The sequence below is a fragment of the Trichechus manatus genome, unplaced genomic scaffold (assembly GCF_000243295.1).
Source record: "Trichechus manatus latirostris isolate Lorelei unplaced genomic scaffold, TriManLat1.0 scaffold00132, whole genome shotgun sequence".
Taxonomy (NCBI): domain Eukaryota; kingdom Metazoa; phylum Chordata; class Mammalia; order Sirenia; family Trichechidae; genus Trichechus; species Trichechus manatus.
Window position 1 is genome coordinate 2,769,107 of NW_004444068.1, and position 25,965 is coordinate 2,795,071.

The 25,965-nt window shown below is 43.1% G+C and overlaps 1 protein-coding gene across 4 annotated transcripts in view; it reads right to left on the reverse strand.

Annotated features, from left to right (window-relative positions):
- RASA2 (RAS p21 protein activator 2) overlaps window positions 1-7,607 on the reverse strand; it is a 122,564-nt gene extending 114,957 nt beyond the window's left edge. For 3 of the 4 annotated variants that reach the window (XM_004385080.3, XM_023739342.1, XM_012558040.2), the window contains exon 1: window positions 7,444-7,607. In XM_004385080.3, the coding sequence (XP_004385137.2) occupies window positions 7,444-7,573 (130 nt within the window). In that variant the 5' untranslated portion in view covers window positions 7,574-7,607. Of the gene's footprint in view, window positions 1-2,631; window positions 6,751-7,443 lie in introns of those variants that run through there. The other variant, XM_023739343.1, reaches the window with a different exon arrangement.
- Between the last annotated feature and the right edge of the window lie 18,358 nt (window positions 7,608-25,965).

Genomic DNA, 25,965 nt, shown 5'->3' on the forward strand with positions numbered 1-25,965 from the left:
TTATACAGAGCCATTTTTATAACACAACTAACACATAAAAAAACTCCCTGTAGAAAATTAAACCATTTATAGATAAGGCAAGCAAACTCCCTTTGTCTACACTGAGGTAACCAATGTTGAGCATTTGCTGTGACCATGCAGATGGGCCCACAGAACTGAAAACAGCTGAGTTAAAGCATGACACAAATAAGCAAACATCCCGGTTCAATCTCCACCTAGGTCACAACCCCAGTGTCATCAGTGATCTAACCACTTTACAAAGTTCTCAAGAAGGAAGAGATGAGAGTGTGTAGAAAGCACCTTGAAAATCTATTACCACATCTGGACATACCACTGATAGGCAGTGTAATCACCATATACTAAATGTAGTACATCTGCAACATTCCTAACAGTGAATTAATCCCATGCAGCATTCTACTAGGTCCCTGGATGGTGCAAACCGTTTGTGCTCAACTACTAACCTAAAGGTTGGTGGTTTGAACTAACCCAGCAATGCCACAGAAGAAAGGTCTGATGATCTGCATCTATAAAGACGACAGCCAAGAAAAGCCTGTGGAGTAGTTCTACTCTATAACACATGGGGTTGTCATGAGTCGCAATCGACTCGACAGCAACAGGTTTGGTTTAGCATTCTAGAAAGAACTTAGGTAACAGTGAACTAGTGCACAACAGGCCACTGTGTGACCCTTGGTATCTCTATCAATTTCTTCACTTGTAAAATGAGGTAATGTTCTCTTCCTTCCAGTTCTAAACTTCTATAATCTTCTAAGAACAGAGGTGTCTAAAAGCAATGATTGCTTATATCTTATATTAAGTCTAAGTATAAACTTAGAGATAAACCAGTAAGGATCTTCTTTGTCCCATGCACAGCTTAGGACCAACTTACAGTGTGGTGGGCTAATGACCCAACAGACACTCAACTATGTAGTACGTTCTGTTGAATAAACTAATTAATAGTCACACGAAAAATCACAGGAAAAAATATTAGATACATATGTTTAAAAGAGTGGATCTCATGCAACACTGTACTATATATATGTTTAAGTATTAAAATAAAAAGTACGTGATATACTTTATTTTTTATTGTACTTCAGGTAAAGATTTACAGAACAAAGTAGTTTCTCATTAAACAGTTAGTGCACATGTTGCCTATGACAATGGTTAACAACCCCACTACATGTCAACACTGTCCTTACTCAACCTTGGGTTCCCTATCACCAGCTTTCCTGTCCCCTTCTGCCTTCTAGTCCTTGTCACTGGACTTCTGTGCCTCATTAGTCCCGTTTTGTTTTATGGGGCTGTCCAATCCCCGGCTGAACGGTGAACCTCGGAAGTGACTTCACCACTGAGCTAAAAAACGGTGTCCGGGGGCCATACTCTCGGGGTTTCTCCAGTCTCTTTCAGGCCAGTAAATCTGGTCTTTTTTGTGTGTGTTAGAATTTTGTTCTACATCCTTCGCCAGCTCTGTCCAGAACCCTCTGTTGTGATCCCGGTCAGAGCAGTCAGTGGTGGTAGCCGGGCACCATCTAGCTGTACTGGACTCAGGCTGGTGGAGGCCTTGGTAGCTGTGGTCCATTAGTCCTTTGGACTAATCTTTTCCTTGTATCCTGTTCTCTTCATTATCCCTTGTTCCGGAAGGGATGAGACCAGTGGAGTATCTTAGATGGCTGCTCACAGGCTTTTAAGACCCCAGACACTACTCACCAAGGTAGAATGTAGAACGTTGTCTTTATAAACTGTTATGCCAATTGAGCTAGATGTTTCCCAAAACCATGATCCCCAGAGCCCTCCGCCAGCAATTCAGTCCCTCAGAGAGTTTGGACGTATCTAGGGAGCTTCCATGACCTTGCCTTGTATGTGATATACTTTCTTAAAGCGACTGGTTAGGCTCTGTAAGGTTAAAGAATTTGCCAAAAGCCATTCTATCATTAATGGCATTGTTAGAACGAAGCCCACAGTTACAAGTTTGTCAATTATAATTCACTGATGATTGTATGCATATTGGCATAACTTTATAAGGTATGTCATTTCAGGTAGGGTTCGATGACTAAAATGACATAAAAAACTAAAGGCGTCATAAAAGTTTCTTAATTTACAAAAAAGTTTCTTAATTTACATTAATATATGACTATATTACAAAACTTTGTCAGTAGCTCTCAAAAGAGCACAGAACTTCGTTAGTAGATAAAAATACATAATCTGATATTATCAAATAATTTTGTAAAGCACATTAACAAGGAAATAGGATTAGCATCTATGATTAAAGGACAAAAACGACTATGCTTTTAATGCAGCTATATTAGTTCCAGTCAAGAGTTCTAAGTTTAAAAAAAAAAAAAAAAGTATGAACTCATTAAGGTTTACTTTCTGTATTTCTCAGAGCAAATGATTAGCAGATTTTTACGAAGAACCTTTTTCTCCACAGTTTTCTACCCATCTGAAACATGGATTCTTCCTCCATCCTAATAACTCATCATCTCATTTTAAATTTCTGAATGTAATGAATTCTTAGCACAAATAAACCATTTTTAATCTCTCCCTCTCAACTCTACTGAGTGGTCAATAAAACATTTTGATTTATACTTTATTATCAAAAAATCCAAACCTGTGATGCCAAATAAAAACACTTACTGTTAAGGTCTGATGACAAGATTTTCTCTTCCAGGCTATAAGAACAATTAGTAACAATAATTATAGAACACAGTCAGGTAGCAACATTCAAATATCCCAGCAATAAGCAATCAGAGCATTTAGAATCAACTCTGGCATCACTTCAAACCCAAGGGTCTCCTAGGGTCCTACGATTTTCAAAGAGATCAACTTCCAAACACAGACCATGCAGTTTTCTTTTAATAACACCATAATTTTTTAGTCGTATAATTTACAAAACACTTTAACATTTAGTATCCAGGGCATTTTCTGAAGGCCTACACTGTTCTAGGCATTGTGCTGGCACTGGGACGGTTTTACAAAATGAACAAGAATGAATTCTACCCTAGGAGAGTTCATAGTCTACTGGAGAAATCAATCAATTATTTCTATGAAACGTGCTATAATAAGGAAATAGAAAAGGAATTATGATTTCTAACTAGTACCCTCTGGCCAGGGATGGGATTGTAGGCACCACAAAAAAGGTTTTGGGCAGGAGATAGCATGAAGCAGTCTTCTGAAGGATAAGTAGGTATTCCCTGACAGAAATATGAGGGGGGGGGGAGGAAAAAGACACTCCGAGTCAGAAGGAACACGTAACATGGCTAATGATGAAGCATTATTCTCATTATGAAGATGAGGAAGATAGGCACAAAGGTAAATCAGCTACCTAAAGCCACATGACTACTAATTAACAATGTATGAAGCAAAACACAGGTCTTCTGATTTTAATCAGCTTTGTACACCAGGAAATGCCAGTACATGTTGGACAAGAACATCAGATAACGATTAGTTTCTATCTCCTACTCTATTCCTTCCTAAGAGATGGTCTATGTCTGACCTACCTCCTTTGAGGGAGTGAGGCACAAGGGGTACTTATTTAATCCCCAGAGCAATGAGATAGGTGCTTTTACTAATCTCCATTTTATGCATAAGAATACAGAGGTCCACAGAGGTTAACAAAGTTGGAAATTGGTGGAAATTCAAACACAGGTGACTAACCTGACCAGGCCTCTAAGCTCAAGCGCTTAACCATAAAAAACCAAAGCCAGATGCCATCGAGTCAACCCTGACTCATAGCAACCCCATGCATGTAAGAGTAGAACTGCGCTCCATAGTTTTCAATGGCTGATTTTCCAGAAGTAGGATTGCCAGATCTTTCTTATGAGGCACCCCTGTGTGGATGAGAACCTGTAGCTTTTCAGGTAGCAGCTGAGCACAAGAACTGTTTGCACCACCCAGGGACTCCACACCTTACAGCTCCTCCGTACTTTGTCAAATAGCCCTAGGTCACTCTTGGTCTAAAGACATCAGGGAGATCAAGTGAGTTCTGGGACACATCATGGTCCTACAGATCTTGCACTGTACCAAACATCTCAAAATTCATACAAATCCTCAGACTCGACCCTTTATCAATCTCGTTTCCCTTGAGTTGGAAAGCTCATGCATAAGATGGCATGGGCCCTCTCTGCTCCAGCAACATTCATACACTCCTAGTTAACTGAACAACAATAAAAAAAATAGCAACCAAAAAGGAGGAGATCACAAAATAAGAGCATGAAGCCTGAAACCTGAAGCTGTATAAAGGAGAAAGCCCAAGTCGCCCTCCTTCGCTTGGGTGTAGGGTTTTGTTTTGTTTTGTTTGGGTGGGGGGGAACTATGCAAATGTGCTTCAGGTGCTGTGTCTGCTACTCACTGTAAAGAAGTTCAGACCAAAGAATGAAGTCTGGAACATACCCCAGTTTCCTTTATCAAGGGCTCATCCTTGATAAAGAGGCAGGTATCCAATAACCAAACATGCCTCTTGAATACATTTAAGGAAGTAGACCATTCAGAACTGCCATGGTTTCCTAGGGCACTAAAATGCCCTCAAGGAATTGGGGATCAGAATATAAGACAAAATACTGTCATCAACACTGGATTTCCTAATGTCACCTGGTTGTTTGAAATTGGCCACAAAATGGTCTTTTTCAATCTGTCAATCTCATGAAGGGTATGGGAAATCTTGTGAAGAGTATGGGAAAATTAATAAACACTAGAATGAAACCCTATAGAAGAGTGTGGGCTATTATCTCTAGAACTTCAAAGATATATAATCAATCCTTCCTCAGTTTTTATTAGAATGATTTGGATTTGAAGGGTCCTATCCAAGTCCAAGGAGCCCTGGTGGCGCAGTGGTTAAGCACTCAGCTGCAAACCAAAAGGTCAGCAGTTCAAACCTACCAGCTGCTCTGCAGGAGAAAGATGTGGAAATCTGCTTTCCTAAAGATTACAGCCTTGGAAACCCTATGGGGCAGTTCTACTCTATCCTATAATCGACTCTACGGCCACAGGTTTGGTTTTTTTGATCCAAGTCCAGGAAAAAGAAGGTTTTGTTTCAGGCTCACTTTAGAGTCCAATGGATCTCTAATTGTCCAGATCAGAGGCTCTCAATCAGCAGTTTGGAATCTGCCAGCACATTTCCTGGCTAGGGGACACAACCAGACTTTCCTCAAGGTTTCCCAGGGTAGCGAGTAGGAAAGCTGACACAGGTAACCCCATCTCCAAGCTGCTCATTAACTTTATTGTCAGAATCACCATCATCCCATTTCTGTGACTTGAGCACTGCTGATGACTCTTCCAGCCCCCCACCCGCTACCCTACAAAACCCACATGTCAGTTTCCTGGAAACAGAAAACAGCATCTCATCACAAGTTTCTGAAGGTCAACTACCTCTGGGTTAAACCAGCTAAAAGGAGGGGGAGAGGAGTATACAACTATCTTCTGTATTAAAGTCCCTTAATTTTTTTTTTTTCCTATGAAGCATACACTCCATGACCTGGGCAATTAACTGATGAACTCAAAAAGCAAGGAGCTGACTGGGTAACAGGTGTAATACTTCCACTATGGTTAGTTACAGCAGTAATATCATTCCCAGCAACTGGATGATCACTCTCCAAGTGTGGGTGTTGGGGCTGTTCTCAGCCATAGAAAGAGTTGTGGTTTTTGTTTATAGACCCAAGTTTCATTTACAATGATCTCCTTATAAAACAGTTCTCAGTGGTCTTCGCCATGGAGCAGGTGCAAAATGCTGGGCAACTAAATCCTTCTGTAAACTGCCCAACCCTAACTCTCAATTCCAAGATGTGTGTGTATATGTAGTTCCATGTTATAACCTGCAGCAATGTATCAGCAAGGCTCCAATGGACAGTTACCAAGTGACACTAAAATGTAAAGTGGTAGAAGTCTGGAAAATTAGATCAAGAAGGGAACTCTGGCTCATGTCTAGTTTTCTCAAATATGCAAACATCAAATATCAAATTTAATCTGAATTCTGAAAAGATTTTATAGCCTGGATGGTAACTTCAATGTTGGGAACCTAGATACAGACAGACAAGAATCTACTTCTCTGGTGTCATTCTCCAGGTTTTAATTATCATAATCTCTTTAGAGCCTCAGGACTAATTCTGGGAATAAAAAGGTGACAAAATTTAACACATCTGTTTCAGAGTTTAATAAAATACCAACTACTCGAAAAAGGAAGCAACCTGAAAAGTGGAAAGTGGGAGAATCCAAACTCAGTAATATCACTCTCCAAGGAGAGGAAAATTTTACACCCTAGGCAAACAAGAACATTGTTAGTCATTTTAATGCAATCCAATTTTCTCCATACAAAGTGAAAACTATCTCCCCTCATTACCAAGGGTTGTTTACAAGAAACATTAAGCACATTTACAATTTGAGGATACTGAATAAAGAAAGCTAACTTTTGACAAAATTAAAAATAAGTTTCACCGATAATAGCTTACAGATAGCGAAAACCCAACTACTGTTAAAAAAAAAAAAAAAAAGGCAACTGACAGACACCAAAAGATCAGTTTTCTTTAATGTCCAAATGGCTGAACTTAAAAGGCCTGTCTATAATGCTAAGAGCTTCTGAGTAAAATTTTGTATTTAGTCAACTAATACGGCTCACTTGCAAAAGTAACAATTAAATGCATGAGAAGGAAAGGAATTAAGTGGGTTAAGTGAGGGTTGGATGACTGTTTTGAGACCTGCTCACAGGAAGCCACTACATCCTGCCTGAAGTCCCTGTCAGTCACGCTGTCTCTCAATGCAAGTCCTCGCCGCAGCGAGGTGGGGCGAGTACAGGTGTCCGGCCCCGAGCCCCTCCCCGGGCGCTCCTCACTCGCGCACACCCCGTGTGGCAGGCACTCGAGTCCCAGGGCGGCCTGTTTCCTCCAACTCAGGGTGCCTTTTTCAACCTCCCACTGCCTCGGGACTCCAGGAAACAGGCAGCCCCCTCCCTCGGGCCAGCCACGCCTGCCGGTCCTCCCCTCCCTCCCCATAATGACCGCCCGGCTCGCACCTCGGGGCCGCTCCCCAGCGACCGCGGTGCCCGGAGGCCTGCGTCTGAGGGCGGCCGGAAGCTCCTCACGCCCCCGGCCCGAGCCCCCGGCCGCACCCCAGGTCTGCCTTCCCAGCGGCCAGGCCGCGCCCCACGGCCGAGCCCCTCACGCCAACGCAGCCCCAGGCGCCCTCGGCGAATTCGCAGTCCTCCCCCAGCTCCGGAGAAGGGCAGCCCCAGTCCACGCCGCCCCGTCAAGGCGACGCCTCCCCTAACACACCCCCCTTCCTGGCTCACGCGTGCCTGGCCCTCCTCGCATGCCTCTCCCGGCCACGACCCCCGCCCAAACCCCCTCCCGGCCCCACGAGCCCAGAGCGGCTCCGAGCAGCCACCCCCGCACGCCCGCCGTCCCCTCAGCCCCGCGTCCGCTGCCGCCGGGCGGTTCCCTCTTTCCGAACCCCGCTTACAGATCTTGCCCCGCAGGCTCTGAAGCACTCGGACGTCGCGACTGTCCTCGTCTCCGGCCTCGGGCTTTGCCGTCGCAGTCGCCGCCGGCGCCTCGGAAGAAGCTGCAGCAGCAGCAACCGCCGCCGCCATGGTGCCGCCCGGCCCGTGCCGCAGCCCCGCCGCCTGCGTAGCCGGGCGAGGCGGAGCCCAGCGGCGGCCTAAACCCGGGCGAGCCGCGCTCCCGGCCCCGCCCCCGGGCCGCGGCCTGCCTCGCCCCGCCTCGAAGAAGCCCCGCCCCTAAGAGGCCACGCCCCCACCCCCACCCCCACCCTGGTCTCTCTTTTACCGGGACGGTCTAGGAGGCTACGGGGACTCAAACCTTGCCTCCTCCTTGCCCCATGAAAGCCCAGGCCCTGGCCTAGCAGCCCTCCAAGTTGTGGTTCTGAGCGGCTTTGAAACCACACGGAGAAAAACCGACCTCCCGAGATCTCCAGATCCTCCTGGAAATTGGCCTCCCACCACAGCCGACCTCCACATCTAACGCTCAGGAAAATTCAGGCCCTTCCCAATAGAGGCACTGTCTGTGGAAAGAAAATAGAAAGTTGGCAGTTGCGTGGACCTTAGAATTACCTTATTAAAAAGGGACTCCCCCAATAATATCCACATGCCCCCACAGTCACATACCACACGCACACACCCTTATTCTAAGTAAGAACACTGTATTTGCTCTACAAAAACGGATTCAGGAGAAGGTCCATAGGCCCTAATTCCAACATGAACGCGGCTCCTGAGAGTCTCCCATAGAGAAATTCTGAAGGCTATCACCACTTGTATATTTCGGAAACAGAAAGAGCACAGAAAGTCTCCCCCCACCCCACTCCCCATAAGTGGGCTGGTTAAAAAGTTGACTGACGCTAGAAAGCGTATAAACTTCAACTAATTGCTAGCTTTATTCAAGGGAACTCTACAATGAGTAAACTGCATGAATAACACCCTGGTATGTGATGAGGAAGATGATTTCCTGGTCTTGAGGTTGCTAACTGCACTCCTCTAAGAAGGAAGAGACTGACTTCATAGGGCAGGGTAGTTCCCTTCCAGGGCAACAATAGGAATCAGTCAGTCAACAAATGTTTGTTGAGGGTCAGATATACACAGCAGTCAAGCGGAAGAAAGCCCCAGCCCTCCAGCAGCTCAGTCTGCTTAGCGGGAGACACAGATAACAACAGAGGCACAGGGAGAGAACTAAGATGGGGAAACGCAAGGTGTAGGGCACCAAGGAGGGGCCCTAATCCAGACTTAGGGAGTCGGGGAAGGCCTTCCTGGGAAAATGCACCTGAAGAGTGATCTGAAGACCGGGGGGGGAGAGGCAGAAGTGTGCCAAGAAGTAGAAACCACTTGTGCAAAAGCTGGAAAGTCAGCTTTGAGGACAGAGGCTTCCACTATCGACATGTATTGTGGGTGACCCTTATTATCCCTCTATTGTGATTTTTTAACATGTGTGGGAGAAAGTGAACATGCCTTGTCTTATGTAGATGTTTTGCTGTCATTTCAAACAATAAGCCCAAAACTTAATTCTCTGTCTTCTTTTCCAGATCTGAGTTTATATCCATATTCTGTCAGAGGGGCTAGAAACTCTGACTCCTTATCGCTTGCCCCCATACAGATTTCAGTTGGCACATCCTTCTAACTCTGCTGAAATCTCTTATCTTCTCCCTTTCTTTTCATTCCCTGTCATTGCCCTTGTTAGAATCACCCTCATTTAAGGAGCACCCACATGTTACAAAAAAAAAAAAATTAGGAGACAGACTTGGGTTAGAGTCTGATTCTACCCTTTTTTCTGTGTGTGACATTGGGCATGTTACTCAACCTTTCTGAACCTGTTTCTTTAACAGTAAAATGAGAATGCTATTCTTACTCTAACTTCTTCAAAGTGTTGTTATTAGGATTAAACGCTCATTGAGAGCATTGTGTGACGCATCCAGTGGAATGCTAGGCACATAGTAGGATTAACTCAGTAACTGTCGTTTCATGCTCTTGGCCAAAAACCCGTATAACAGGGCTCCCATCCATCTCATCCCTCCTACACATTACTTACATTAATCTTCCTAAAGTAAAATTTAGAGCTTGTCAGTTGCCTGCTCAAAAAAACATCAATGGCTTCATTCATCCCTTCAGCCAGCAAGTAAGTGCATACTACAAGTCGTGAACAGTGTTAGAAATGAGTAAAGAATAAAGTCATATCCCTCAGTTGAGAGTTCAGGGTTGGGACTGGACCCATGCCACCTCACTTCTCGTATCTCCGGCTGTACTGAGCCACATGCCCCACTAGCCAGTCTCTGTGAGAAGTGGCCTTCCTTCTGCCTAGAAAGGTGCTGCCTCATCTATCAATCTCTTTCTCTCATAGACAGAAGTTTTTATTTGTACCTTTTGTGGCATTGATCACTTTCTGCCTGGTATTACATGTATCTGTTACTGTACTTGTGTTATCTCTCCTTCTAGATTCATTTTGTAAAAACTCTCTTGAATGAATGGGTTGAATCGTATTAGCTCACATATTTCCTCTACTCTGTGGATTTGAAGTTTTCCTTTTTGAAAATTCTGATTAGTGTTCGTTAGTCATTATCACACCTGTCTAAATGCTTAAAATAGGTATGGGCAATTTTAATAACATCCTATCATATGAAATGAAAGCTAGTTTTCAAAGGTTCATGCCTTTCTTTAAAATTTCAGTACCTGTACCAGATTCTTCTAATTTCCCTTCTTTTTTCACAGGCTTAACCTCAAGCACATAACTCCGTTACTAAATTGTTACTAAAGGTATGAAAACAATTTTACTTGAAGCGACACGCCACTTTGTTTTCCTCCCAGTCTTGTTGTAGATTTCAGAATTATCATACTGTTTTGCTAAAACCCAGAAACTCCATTTCTTCTTCATTCCAACTCACTTCTAATTACTCTAATTCTGAATAAGCAGTTAAATACGTTAATATTCTATTACTGATACTGGCCGATTTTGCAGAGATCTTTCACAGAGTCAATGTTTGGTTAATGTAAAATATTTGTGAAATAATATTTTGTAAAGACTAGTATAATTTACTCACAATACAATCACAAGAATGCTGTTACATCTCGCTCCCATTATTGCCCTTGCATTGTGCTTTAAATTCATCTAGAGTTCCTCTCATTTCTTCATAATGTTTAGTAACTGGAACAATATTGCATCACACACAAACTTGCACTCCACTTCCTTCCTCAAATCATTAATGAATGTGTTTAAAAACCATCACATCTCCCTCTACCCCCCTCCATTCTGATGAACGCTTGAGTATTACACCTCTTCCTGTTTCTTAACCACTTTTTAACCGATTCAGTCATTTTAATCCTTTTTATGAACCAAGTATTTTCGGCTTTGAATTTTTTGTTGATAACGTGTGTTTTCATTAATGGAAGCATGCTGAATCATTGAGCGTGTCTGAATTTTTGGTAGGTAGTATGGATTTTTTTTTTTCTTGCCCCCTCCTACAAGCCTACCCTAAGTGTTTAGTGGTCCATATGAAGTACCACTAATTATACCCTAGAGTCCCCACCGGGGTCTATTGGTACATATGTGTAACAAATAAAATTTTTCTAAATTTCTATTTTTCCTACAAAAATTCAGACACCTTGTACAATACCCGGTAAAAACAATAATCTGTGGCACACGCCCATTTCTTCAGTTTCAAACAGTCATAAAAGCCCCTGCCTCGCAGCAGCGTGCTCTGTCAAACGGTGCAGCAGCTTCGCAATAAACCTCCAGAGGCTGGAAAAGTACTCGGTCCCTAGAGGTACCCAGGAGCACGAAAGGGTTAACTCATAAACTGGCTTGCCTCATGGTAGATACTGTAGGAAAGCTGCATTGCCTCTTATTAAGAAGAATATGTTCTGCAGCTAGCTAATTCCAGCCCTTGCCCGTTAGAGCACTGTTTTGAATCACCACCCACCAATCTATAACATGGTGTTATTATACAGGATGTCTCCTGGCCCTGAGTTGTCATCTCCTTTCCAGTGAGTGAGGGGAAGAGAAATGTGCTTGCTTTTAAATATTTAAATGTAGACCATATATGTGAGGCCATGCACTCATGAAGCAGAACTATTTCTGGTGGACTAGCGAGGAGGTGAGTTCCTTTGGTCATTGACGACCTGATTTCCCCATTCATCTCATCCGAGTACATTTTGTGTATTAAGCATATGCACTTAGTTGCATTGCACAAACAGCCTCTAAATCCAATCAGCATTTTTCTTTTTGATGAAGTGGGAGTGGTGGGAGGTGAGGCGAGACCTTGACTATTCAGAAAAATTACTTTTCACATTTTACCTTCAGGTCAAACGGGGCCGTGACGAGGAAGTGTTTGGTTTAAAATACGGACAAGCTTTTATCCTAAAGTCTCCAGTTCCTCCATGAAAATAAAAATTTCAAATTTGCTTCGCTTCTGGAGGAGGATGTCAAAGGCCTGAATGTTAAAGCCCGGAGTGTGGAACACTGTGGTCCCTGGGCCAGTCTGACTTAAGTTGTTTCTTGTCCCCTCCTTTCCAGCTGGAATGGTGTATCCATCCACCCACATTCCCAGCCACCCACAGCCACATCTCCTGGCATTTTAAACTGTTAAAATACTGGGTCTGAAAGGAAAGTGGGAAAAGTTGAGTAGCTCTGCCCTTGTTTCATAGTCTTCTCTGAACTCAGGAAATTTCTGCATTTGGGCAGATTTATCCATTTACTACGAACCCTGGAGACAAGCATCAACCCGCTGGTGAAAGCCGATTCAGAGGCCCTTAACCCATGGCCCAGCTCATTTTATTATTTAATGCTCTGAAGACACACAGCTAAGGTTTCCTGAAGTCAAGAACCCTGTCATCCAGACTAGTAGGCACACATCTGAGTTTGCACCTCCAGTGCTTAGTGAAGGAGGGTGGGCTGTGCCTGTGGCAGGTTGGGGACCAGTGTGTCACCTCTCAGCCCCCTCCCCAGTGCTCTGGGAGAAGGATGCAGTGGTAGCAGGTAGATGATACCCTTGCGTTCTTCCAGACTCTGAGTAAGGGGGAAAAGACTTGGGTGGAACTAGAAATGAGCTGTTTACAGAGCTGGCCCAAAGCCCCCTCTTGTAGTAAAGCTCAAGGAGGGGGAAACTCCAATAAGAAGAGAGACTCAGAAAGGCAAGTTCAAGGGCACTTCTCTGAAGAGTATCTCTGCCCTCTGGGAAAAACACAGGAACTAATACTGCCATATTTTGAGTGCTTACTCTGTGCTAGACTCTTCATGTGGACTTGACACAGGTTGATGACAATATTATTATTATTCCCAATTTACAGATGATGTCTCTGAGCACAGGTCAGATAGCTAGCAAATAGATTATCTGGGATTTGAACTTACGCAATCTGACCCCTGGGCACATTCCTAACTACTCTACTCCATGGCTGTTTTAGGAAGGTCCATCTCCCAGTGGACAGTTTTCCAGTCGCAAGGGGTTAGAACAGTGGCATCACTAGGATTGGTGTCACCCAGCGCGGTAACTCATAGTGTCACCGCCCCCCCATAGACCTCCTCCCATACCAGACCATGCAGAATCCTTAGTAACATTTTTGTACTAATGTTACTTATAATTCATAATTCCAGTACCAAGGCCGGATTACCCAATAAGCAAGGTACGCACAGGCCCAATTGTGTCTTCCCACCAATCTGCAGTGCACAATTTCACCTGTCCCCCACCACATCAAAAATGGGGTGAAATCTATGTGAAATTGCTCACCAAAAATTAGCAAGTAAATACAATTAAGCCTGTGTGTACCTTGCTCTATGCAAGCCAGTGCATACCATGTTTAATGGGTAATCTGCCCCCGCATGTATCACTCCTTTTCCTTTAATTACTACTTCATTCTCAAAAAAGTTATCAATATAAGTTCACAAATACTAATTACCACAATATCATAGCTAAAACACCAGAAAAACTGACAAAATCAGCTACTATAAAAACACTAGCAGCAACAAAAACAACAGCACTTGCTTGTAGAGCATGCAGACGAAACCGGGTAATTCCAAGCATCATTGTAATAACGACAGCCGTGACTGGAGCCCATTGGACGGTTCAAAATGTAAATTAGCATAGAGTTTTAGCCGTGTAGGTATATTGATACATGTATGCTGGGCTTACGAAAAATGTTTTTGTTATTATAACTAACTACAGGGATATTTTTATAAAAAATAATACATTTCTGCTGCAGCACGGCACAACAATTTTATGGACAGTCATTTTGGTGTCACCCTCTCTGACACTGTCACCCAGTGAGGTCTGCACTGCCTGCACTCCCCTAGTGGTGCCCAGGGGTTGGAAGAGCCCAGTTCTAAGAAGCAGTCTCTCCTGATGGTTGCAGCAGCTGCTAAACAGCTTCCAAAGTAATTTGGAGATGAAGGAGCTGGTTGGTGGAGTAGTCCCAAAGCAGTAGAAAGCTGGCTGCAGAAGAGAACCTTATTCGAGCAGAGAAGGGAGCAGCCTGCTCATACAGAACGAAAAGGACTGAGGGAGAGGGAAGAGGGGACTTGACTTGAACGGCAGGACAGCTCGGAGGAACCAGAAATTCCAATTGCTTGTGCCGCTTTATTGCCATTTTATGGCCTGGGCAGGACTCTGCTGTGTATAAACAATTTATTTTTTTCTCATATCCTTTTCTCCCTGTCTGGGGCTACTTCTACTTGAGCCCTGGTGGCATAGGGGTTAAGAGCTTGGCTGCTAACCAAAAGGTCAACACTTCGAATCCACCAACCGCTCCTTGGAACCCCAAGGGGCATTTCTACTCTGTCCTATAGGGTCCGACTCAACAGCAACAGCTTTTTGAGGGGCTACTTCTTTCCCAGCCATAGGTAAAGCTTCACAGAGGTTCAACAGCTTTTTCAGTCACTTTTAGTTACAAAAGTTTGTCTTATCTCGGTAATTTACAGGTCCAGTTCAGTATAATATTAAAAACTTCTAATTTCAAAGTTAAAGCTGCTTCTTTCCCAAGCTGTTTCAGAGCTGCCCCAAGCTGGGGAGATTATGGGTGGGTGGTGATGGTGTGAGGTTACCTTCTTGCCTCTTCCTGTGCTCCTTCTGCTCCTCATCCCCCAAGTACACTTGCCAAGGTTTCTGACTCCTCTAGGGTAGACAAAAGAGCCCTGATGGTGCAATGGTTAAGAGCTTGGCTGCGCGGGAGAAAGACGTGGCAATCTGTTTCCATAAAGATTTCAGCCTAGGAAACCCTATGGGGCAGTTCCACTCTGTCCTATAAGGTCTCTATGAGTTGGAGTCCAATGGACAGCAAATGACAACAACGACTAGGGTAGACAGAGTCCAGGGGAACAGGGGAAGGGGAAAGGGCGCAATCTCAGACAAGGTCCTGGTACAATCTAGCACTGCTGCTCTCTGGGCCTGACAATGCTCAGGGCAGCCTCTTGCTCTCATAGGCCACTTAAGCAGGTTTCCCGGACATTTCCTGCTCTGAACCTTAGCTTTGCCATGTGTCCTCCAGCTGGCAGCTGACAGCTCCTGAAACTCGGCCCCAAGACTTCCGCAGCCCATCCCTCACCCCTCTGCTGGAACAGTCCATCCAGCACCTCCCACTTTGGATATAGTCCTTTGTTTGTTTGTTTTGTTTTGTTTTTTAATTTTATTGTGGTAAAATACACATAACACAACATGTACCGTTTTAAAATTACGAGATGGCAAATGTTTTGTTAAATATATTTTACCGCTCTAAAAATTGCCGCGTTAACCATTTTTAAGTGTACAATTCAGTAACATTAGTTACATTCACAAAGTCGTGAAACCACAACTTTTTCATCACCCCAGACAGAAACTCCGCACCCACTGAGCAATAACCCCCCATTCTGCCCTCCCCAGTTCCTAGCAACTGCTAATCTCCTATCTCCACGAATTTGTCTATTCTAGATATTTTGTATCGGTAGAATCATACACTACTTGTCCTTTTGTGTCTGGCTTATTTCACTTAGCATAATGTTTTCAGGTTCATTTATGTCGTAGGATGTATCAGAACTTCATTTCTTTTTATGGCTCAATAACATTCCATTATATGTATTTACCATATTTTGTTTATTCATTCATCTGTTGATGGACATTTAGGTTGTTTCCACCTATTGGCTACTGTGAATCTTGCTACAATGAACATTGGTAAGCAAGTATCTGTTTGAATTCCTGCTTTGGGGTACATCGCTAAGAGTGGGATTGCAGGGTCATGTGGTATTTCTATCTTTAACTTTTTGAAGAACCACTAAGCTGTTTTCCACAGAAGCTGTACCATTTTACTTTCCAACCAGTAATGGATGAGGGTTCCAATTTCTCTACATCCTCACCAAAAGCTGCTATTATCTGTCTTTTGATTATAGTCATTCTATTGGACGTGAAGTGTATCTCATTGTGGATTTGCATTTCCCTAATGACTAATGATAGGAGCCCTGGTGGTGAAATGGTTAAGAGCCCAGGCTGCTGATCAAAAGGCCGGCAGTTCCAATCCACCACAAGCTCCTTGGAAACCCTGTGGAGCAGTTCTACTCTGTCCTATAGGGTCACTATGAGTCGGAATCGACTCAACAACACACATCTACACACTGACTAATGACATCGAGCATCTTTTCATGTGCTTGCTTACTGGCCATTTGTATATCTTCTTTGGAGAAATTTCTATTCAAGTTCTTTACCCATTTTTTATTCTGGTTTTTGTCTTTTTATTGTTGAGTTGTAGGAGTTCTCTATATATCTTGGATATTAAAGATTGTAAGATCCATGATTTCCATATATTTTCTCCCAGGTTGTCTCTTCACTCTCTTGATAATGTCCTTTAGAAATGTAAATTTTGATGAAATTCAATTTATCTATTGTTTCTTTTATTGCTTGTGGTTTTGGCATCATACCTATGAATCCATTGCCAAAAGGTCGTGAAGATTTGCCCCTATGTTTTCTTCTAAGAGTTTTATGGTTTTAGCTCATATATTTAGGCTATGGATTCATTTTGAGTTAATTTTAGTATATGGTATGAGGTAAGGGTCCAACTGCATTCTTTTCCATGTGGAAATCCAATTGTCCCAGCACCATTTATTGAAGAGATTATTCTTTACTCATTAAATGGACTTGGCATTCTTGTCAAATATCAGTTGGCCTTGTATAGGTTTCTTTCTGGACTTTCAGTTCTATTCCATTGGTCTATATGTCTATACTTATGCCAGTACTACACTGTTTCATTACTGTAGCTTTATAGTTTGTGTCTTAGTCATCTAGTGCTGCTATAACAGAAATACCACAAGTGGATGGCTTTAACAAAGAGCAGTTTATTCTCTCACAGTCCAGTAGCTAAAAGTCCAAATTCAGGGCATCAGCTCCAGGGGAGTGCTTTCTCAGTCAGCTCTGGAGGAAGGTTCGTGTCATCAATCTTCCTTTGGTCTAGGAGCATCTCAACACAGGAACCTCAGGTCCAAAGGACGCGCTCTGCTTCTGGCACTGCTTTCTTGGTGGTGTGAGGTTCCCATGTGTCTCTGCTCACTTCTCTCTTTTATATCTCAGAAGAGATTGGCTTATGACACTATTCAATCTTGTAGACCTCATCGGTATAACTGCCGCTAATCCATTTTATTAGATCACAGTGACTGAATTTACAACACATAAGGAAATCACATCAGATTACAAAATGGTACACAATTATATAATACTGGCAATCATGACCCAGTCAAGCTGACAGATATTTTGGGGGACACAATTCAATCCATGACGGTTTTGAAATAGGAAAGCGTGAATCCTCCTGGAAAAGCAGACCTGATGGCCTAGCCTGCACGTCTTCAGGGGGATCTGGTGAGGCTTGTCATGATGCCAGTGAAAGGGAGTGAAGCTTAGATGACCTGAATCAAGGAGGTGAATTCACCAAGGGCTTTAATCTCCAGGAAGGGAGGAGGAAAGCTAACCCTTCTTTGATTTAAAAAAAAAAAAAAAAAAAAAATTCCCCTAACTTTGATAACCGCAAGCACCTGTGTCTAACATGTCAGCTCCAAAAAGTGCATTCTTTTCAAAAACTTTTTATTTTGACATAATTGCTGGCTTATATGTACTCTTTATCCAAATTTTCCAAAGGTTAACATTTAACAATATTTGCTTTGCCCTTCTCTCTCCTAGAACCACCTGAGAGTATTTGGGCCCCCTAGCCCTGGTGGTGCAGTGGTTAAGTGTTTGGCTGCTAACCAAAAGGTCGGTAATTTGAATCCACCAGCCGTTCCTTGGAAACACTGTGGGGTAGTTCTACTCTGTCCTATAGGATCGCTATGAGTCACAATTGACTCAATGGCAACAGGTTGGTTTTTTTGTTTTTACCCCTAAATACTTCTGTGTTTATTTCCTACAAATAAGAGTTCTCTGAAGTGACCCAGTGCAATTATTAAGATCAGGAAATTAACATTGATACAATATATGTTAGCCAATCTCCATGCTTTATGCAAATTTCACCAATTGTCCCAATAACCATTTTTATAGAAAAAGAAAATCCTAGATCATAAGTTGCATTCATTTTTTATATCTCTTTACTCTCCTTTAATCTGAGACAATTCCTCAGCTCTTCCTTGTCTTTCATAAGTTTAATATTTCTGATGAATACAGGTCAGCTATTTTGTAGCTTGTCCCTCAGTTTGGGTTATGCATTTTTGGGAGGGATGCTATGCAGCAGGGCTGAGTTCTTCTCAGCACATTTTATCAGGAAGCACATGGTGAACATTTATCCCTTTACTGGTATGTTAACTTCTATCCCTGGATTAAAGATTTATCCTCTGTAAAGTCAATATATTCCCATCATAATTAACAAATATCTTGTAAGGTGATACTCTGAGACTATGTAAAAGTGAATTTCTTTTTCTCCACAAACATGCTCCTTCTTTCATATTCCATTTGGATTGATTATTCCTTCACCTACCTAATTACTCAAGCCAGAGACCAGGGAGTTAATCACTCCTCTTCCTCGCCTTTCGTATTCAATAACCAAATCCCCATGATTCTGCCCCTTTAATGTCTTGCAAATCTATCTTCTCACCCATCCTCATTGTCACTGTTTAGCTCAGCTTCTCATTATCTCCCTCATGAGTTACTCTGGCACCACCTAAGTAGGCTCTCTACTTCCTGTCTATTCCTCTCCCTACCCTACTCACTTTACTGTCAGAATTGTCTTCCAAAAAAGTAAATCTGATTATATGACTTTCCTGTCTACATATCTTTAAAAGAAGTTGTAAACCAAAGGCTTTAAGAAGTGATGGTACCCATGTGATGTGTGTGCTACAACTCCTGTATCTCCCTCTCCTATATCGTCGCAGACATTATTAATCAATCACTGTATTCTTTCCTACTGAATTTGGATGCCCCTCAGAACATGTGTACAGCCTTCTCAAGGTCAAAGCTTACCTTGCAGCTGGGATGCATGCATGTGACTCAGGTTCCCCCAGGAAGCCACAGCCATGAGAGATTTCGATTCAAAAGAGAGAAATGTGGGGATGAAGATTATAGTGCTGGTAAAGGTGGCAGGACATAGCAGAGAGACCTCAGGGAGAAGAAGGCAGAGGCCTGGGCCACTGTATCCTGTCAGAACTGAAATGCCTGTGCGTGTTGACCATATGCATGACCAGGGTATTGCTCTTGGCCGAAAAGCTTTCTGATCCTCTCAGAGATTCTTAGCTACTCACTACCTTTAATGCATTCATATTCTACTTAAACTAACTTGTATGGGTTCTGCTGATTTCAACCAAGAACCCTGACTGATGGACTCTATGTGCTGACATACAGAGCTGTTTGCAGTTCCCTGAATATACCATATAGTTCTATGCTGATATTGCTGTGCTCCCATAGCTCCATTAATTCCAAACTGCCCTCCCCATTCCTATCTCTAGGTATCAATTAGGAGGCTTTTGACTGCAAGCAACAGAAAAAAATGTCAGCAAATGGCTTAAACAATTACAGTTTATTTTTTCCATTAAAAAAAAGAAGTGCTTAGGTGAGCAGCCTAATTAATGATGATTAATTTATCAGATCAACAGTAACAAGGTTCTGAGTTCATTTCTTTGTGATTCGCTTGGCTTTTCCCTCATGGTCACAAGGTGGCTGCTGCAGCTCCAAACATCCAATGGCAGCAAGGAGCATTTCCTCCTAAAATGTCTTTTTTTGAGGAGAAGTGGGAGGAAAACTGTTTTTGATAGTTTTCCTGGCAATCACTGGCCTCACTCCCTCTGACCCTGACCAGGTAACTTCTCCTTAAGTCTTACTCACAATCATGATGAATTTATAGTTGTCTTAGTCTAATCAACATTAATACCCTTGGTTCTGGGGATGGACCCTCCTTTCCAAAGTGAATTTCTTCCTGAGACTTGAACCAAACTAATGTTCTGTTGTAAAGAAGAAAGGGGAGCAATAGCCAAAGAGTAGGCAGGCAACCATACCAACATACCTACTGATCTTTCAATAAAAGTACCTAAGTTCAATTGAAAATATTTTAATACATTTAATACCTAAGATTCACCTCCTGATTTTCCCCTGTAGAACTGACCTCTTCTTCCTTTGTGTCACTATGGTATCCTGTACATCATTCATTGTAGTGCTAGTAACACATTTGCCATTCCTATATGTTTACTTGTCTATAAACTTCTGAAAGACTGTAGAGCATTTTATTTGTCTTTGCCTCTCTAGTGCATAGAAAACATAGACAAACGTGGCACCTTGCAAATGTTCGATGAATGAATGAGCAAAAGAATGTTTAGAGAAACTGTTAATTAACGAACCTAGAATTCTGAATTTAAAACCCACAAAGGAAACCAGAGCAGACCACATAACCATGCAGAGCTGCGCTCGGCCTTTGCAGAGAGCTTAGGTACAGAGAAAGGCCTCGGAAGTCACATGAGGAAGGAGGAAGGGAGGAGGCAGGGTCTGGGGTTCACAATCCTCACCCTAATCTGGGGCCATGTGTGTCACAAGCAGCTCATTTTGGGCAGAGATGGCCAAAGAGAGCAGAGGCTCATGGGTCACAAACTGTTGTCTAGTAGAACTGTTGTCAGAAGATGGTAGATCTAAATATCTTCACATTTTTGTGGGTTGTTGTAGAAGGTGGAAAAACTTATTTCAAAGTTGCAAGATGTTTTCGTTCTTATTATGATCATGTCTCCAGGCAGCTATATCAGCCTGTGGCTACTAATGAAGTCCTGTTGACATTAAGCCAGAGTTCTTGATTTTGCCTGCACCTTCTGCCTGCCCAAATAATTGGACCTCTCTTCAGTTATTTATCTCCAGGAAAGGGGTCAGTTAGACTCACCACTGGGAGAGGACTTGGGTGGGGCCATAGCAGGGGTTGCTAGGTTTGTTAGGTTCTTCCTCTCCTGCTCTGGCTCCTCTTTGTCACTGTGTCTACTCAGGAAGCAGCTTGAGGGACCCTTCACTACTTTATGATACTTGCTGTGAGAATGCCAAGGCCAAGGTCAAGAACATTTTGCTTCAGACCCCACAGAACCCACAGAGCTTCAGATGTCAGCAAAGCTAGTGAAAATGGGTCTTTCTACAATTTTAGGCCCAACGCAGCACTGCTTGGGCCCAGACAGTCACATAAAATCAATATTTGGCTTCCAGTCCTTATCTCTTTTTTTCATCAGATTTCCAAACTCATCCAAGATGCCAGGCTGGAAACAAAGGAGACTTTATATTATGGTTAACGCAACAGATATTCCCAATCTCCTTCTCCTTGCTGCCTCCACTATAGAGATCAGTAAAGGTAAATATTGCTTTCCCAGCCTCCTGGAAGCTCCCAGTTTCCCAATGAGACATGAGAGAGAATCAGCTTTGGGCTTCCAGAAGGCATTTGCTTTTCCTGGAAGGAGGGACAGGTGAGATTGTCACCAAACCTTCTCCCTGTGGTCTCCTGCCTTTTTCCTTCATTGAACAATGATGCAATGCCTGAAAATGCATTTTGTCTTGTGACCATGACAAAAAGCCCAAGAGAATCCCTGGCCCTGAAAACTTTGAGCCTAACCTTCGACTGTGTTCCTCCATACTCCTTGATACGGGGGAGAGGAGTCCCTATTTGTTTAAGCTGTCATTTGTCAGTTGTTTAAAGCTAAAAGAAACCTCCTAATTGTTGCAAGTTTGGCTTTTGCACACTGTGTGCTGATACTACGAAATCATCTCTTAGACTCCAAGTTGATCATAAATCACTTGATGGACAATGGTGTTGACTCATCACCTGGTAGCTGCCATTTGCTGCTACTGGAGGACAGAGGCAGATCTCTACCAAAGGGACGGGATCATCTGAAGGCAGTTGCTTTTGATAGTGTTGGTGCCAGGACCAGGCCCGACGGTAATCTCCCTGTGGCACTGTATCCTGTCTCTAAGTGCTTGGTATGCCCCTACAGAGTCATGTAGAGGTTAGGGACAGCCCAGTCCCGTACTCCAGCCCTGATGGTGGTGGACCTATTAATTGACCTTCCCAGGTTAGGGCAGCAGCCTCCTACCTTCAATCTAAAAAGTAAGAACAGGAATGTAGTGGAAGAATGAAACTCTCACCCCTATAAATAAAGATAGTATTCTTTCTTTTGTAAATTATATTTTATTTTGTTCTAAAAACTTTGTTATTTATTTCATAAAACTGTTTCTTCTATAGAACTAGGTTTCAGAAAACAGACATGGATATATAGCCGTGAAAGAAATAGAACATTTTGATAAGCTGGTGGCCTGTTTGAAATAAGTGAATCAAAATGGTAACCAAAATTTGGAAAGTCTAGTTTGTTTTATTGTTGTTTTAGGCACGTAAGGTGGAGGAAGACCGATGAACAACCTGTGATATGCAGATAATACAACCTTGCTTGCTGAAAGTGAAGAGGACTTGAAGCACTTACTGATGAAGATCAAAGACCACAGCCTTCAGTATGGATTACACCTCAACATAAAACAAAAATCCTCACAACTGGACTAATAAGCAACATCATGATAAACAGAGAAAAGATTGAAGTTGTCGAGGATTTCATTTTACTTTAATCCACAATCAACACCCATGGAAGCAGCAGTCAAGAAATCAAAGGACATATTGCACTGGGCAAATCTGCTACGAAAGACCTCTTTAAAGGGTTGAAAAGCAAAGATGTCACTTTGAGGACTAAGGTGTGCCTGACCCAAGCCATGGTATTTTCAATCACCTCATATGCATGTGAAAGTTGGACAATGAATAAGGAAGACTAAGAAGAGCTGATGTCTTTGAATGATGGTGTTGGCAAAGAATGTTGAATATACCACAGACAGCCAGAAGAACGAACAAATCTGTCTTGGAAGAAGTACAGCCAGAATACTCCCTAGAAGCAAGGATGGTGAGACTTCATCTCACGTACTTTGGACATGTTATCAGGAGGGATCAGTCTCTGGAGAAGGACACCATGCTTGGTAAAGTGGAGCGTCAACAGAAAAGACCCTCAGTGAGATGGATTGACACAATGGCTGCAACAATGGTCTCAAACATAGCAACGATTGTGAGAATGGCACAGGACCGGTCTGTGTTCTGTTCTGTTGTACATAGGGTCACTATGAGTCAGAACCAGCTCGACGTCACCTAACAACAACAAAGTGGGTCTTAGGACTGAACTCTGGGGTCATCTCTGTGTAGAGATGGATCTAGGACCTGAGGAGCAAGGGCTGATGGAGAGGGGGGCCGGGGAGACTGGAATCAAAATCCAAAAGCCTTTTAAAACAGTGTTTAGATGGAGGGTCAAATACACCACCTCCCTCTGCACCCTTACCTCAAATCATCCTTCTTCGTATACTATCTTATCTACAACGAAGCAAAATAATTTCATTAGTACCTCGGTGAAAGTGTGTGTGTGTGTGTGTGTGTGTGTGTGTGTGTGTGTGGAGGGTGGAGCTGAAGGAAGAGCTAGATTCTGAGAATTCTCTACTAGTGAGCAAAAGGTGCAGAATAACCATGATTGCTCAGACTGATTCTATCTTAAATGTGATAGCTATTTTATTTGGTGTACTGGTTTTACATTCTTTATTGAGAATAAAAATATTTATGAGAGCTTTTCACCAGTTTTCTAGAAATGTCTGTATTCAACTCTATTTGTCCACAGGGTCTGGAATTCTTCAACCTTAAGAGTTTTTAGGAAGCTGATTTCTGTGATTTGCCTAAGATTACTGTATGTATGTAGTTCTGTTTAAGAATTAATGTCACAGACATGAAGAAATGTTTAAAATGAACAAAGCTGTCTTTTATTTTGTCATTGGGCAGGGAAGATGAAAGGAAACAACTGCTCATCCCCATCCTCCATTTTTCTGTATCAGAGTTACTCAACTGTGACTCTATTAACATTTTAAGCTGGATAATTCTTTTTTGTTGGAGGGTGTCTTATGTGCTGTAGGATCTTTAACAACCTACCTCTACCTACTAGATGCGTCTAGCATCTTCAAGTTGTGAAAACCAAAAATGTGTCCAGACATTGCTAAATGTCCTGCGATGGGCAAAATTGCCCCTGGTTGAGAACTCCAGCTCTATATTAATGTTTCTTTTGTATAATGGCAGGGTCATTGTGTTTGTTTCTGAGGGGTGGTGTTCAAAGAAGCAATGTTTTGATAGGATTCTACTGTTAACCTCGAGGAATATAAATGAGGTCCAAGTATATAATCCATAGCAGCTCTTATCAAAATATCCAACAATACCAGAATCCTTCACTCCTTTTCCCCAGAATAACATGCTCTCTCTTGCGTCCATTCTCTCCACACATCTTTCTCTGTCCCTCTCCACTCCCATTTGGTGCCTCTCAACACATTCAGTCTCCTTGCTCTGTGTGTGGCCTCTTGCAAGAGGATCTCATCTTTTATTCTTTTCTCCTTAGAATCTACCCATGTGGCTCATGCCATTTCTACTCCTCTCCCATTTCCCATGATTCTGCATCAAAAGTCCTAAAGATCTAGTCTAAGTGTTCCATGCTGCTCTCTGCAGTTGGATGTGGGTGGATGGGAGGAACTGAGCAGCCCAGGCAGCACCGAATTTAGCAGTGGAGAGGAGGACTGGGAAAGCTGGCACCACTCATATGTGTGAAGGGTTGCAGATTTTTTTACCCTACTCACAGATGTGCAAAGAAGACATAGTGTCTTCATTTCTGTAAAATTATTCCCCTCTTCCTTATATGCCTGCAATCACTGCATAGAGGGCATACTATTCTGGTGCACTTTAATTCAAGGGTCAGCTTCTTTAGGTAAAACATGCTTCTTGTCAATTCCAACTCATATTGACCCCATGTTACAGAACAGAACTGCCCCATAGAGTTTCCTAGGCTGTAATCCTTATGGAAGCAGATCACCAGGTCTTTTCTCCCGTGGAGCAGCTGAACCACTGACCTTTTGGCTATCAGCCGAGTGCTTAACTATTGTGCCACTAGGGCTCCTTAAAACATGCTTAGTCTCTTGGATATCTGCATCCTCCCTTTCTATCTTTTCAAGCTGGTATCTGGGTTTTTGGTGGAGTTGTGGCTAAAAACCTCATGAAGACAGAGAAAAGATGGAGTCCTTAGGGCCTTGTAGCATCTTCTGCATCCTGGCTGATTTCTGTTGAGTGGGTAGTCTGCATACTCTCTGGATTTGAGGGTGAGGCTGGCCCCATCCCTGGGATTCTGTGAGTGCCTGCTGTTAGGCTGTATCTAGAGTACCTGTGGTCTTGTCCCTCCTGACTTGGAAGGGGCTGTTTGTACCCTGATGACTCAGCTTCTGCTCTGGTTGCTGCTCCAGACCTCACATCCTCCATCTGTCTCTCTCCTAAAATGTCCACCCCCAGCCTTGCCGCTGACTCATCTCTCCCTCATGGCGGCCAGAGGCGGGGCAGTCCTGTTGCTCTCAACTCAACTACCTCGCAGGCCTCTTCTCTGGAACAGGTGGGCACTCTTGTGTCCTGTCTATTCCACAGTGTTCTTGGGGACAGCCCAGGAAATTATATTCTGTCCCTCTCCCTGCATAGTCACATCATGCTGTTGAGTTAACCTTGATGTAGCCACTCCCAGGTTGGTGCCAGGCACTCTGCAGGTGAGTTCCTCCCAGAGTCCCAAAGGTGAAGCTTTCAGAAGCCCTCAATCTTTCCCTCCACCTATTTAACAAACCTTTCTGCTTTGGCAGGATCAGGAGAACTAGACTCACCTCTCATGGCCTGCTTCACCTACCTTTCTCTTCCTTCTTCCCTAGACAGCCCACTGGAGGGTAGGGTGGGCTTTCCTCTTTTTCTTTTGGTCTACACCAGAATGTCCTGGTGTGAAACTCTGTGATGAGGTCCACAGTCTGGTTCTTGATATCCCAACAAAAGAGAGAGAGGAAATCTAGAACAACAGTCATGGCTTGAATTTTGTGTCCCCCCAAAATATGTCAACTTGGCTAGGCCATGTTTCCCAGTATTGTGTGATTGTCCACCATTTTGTCATCTGATGTGATTTTCCTATGTGTTGTAAATCCTGTCTCTATGATGTTAGTGAGGCAGGATTAGAGGCG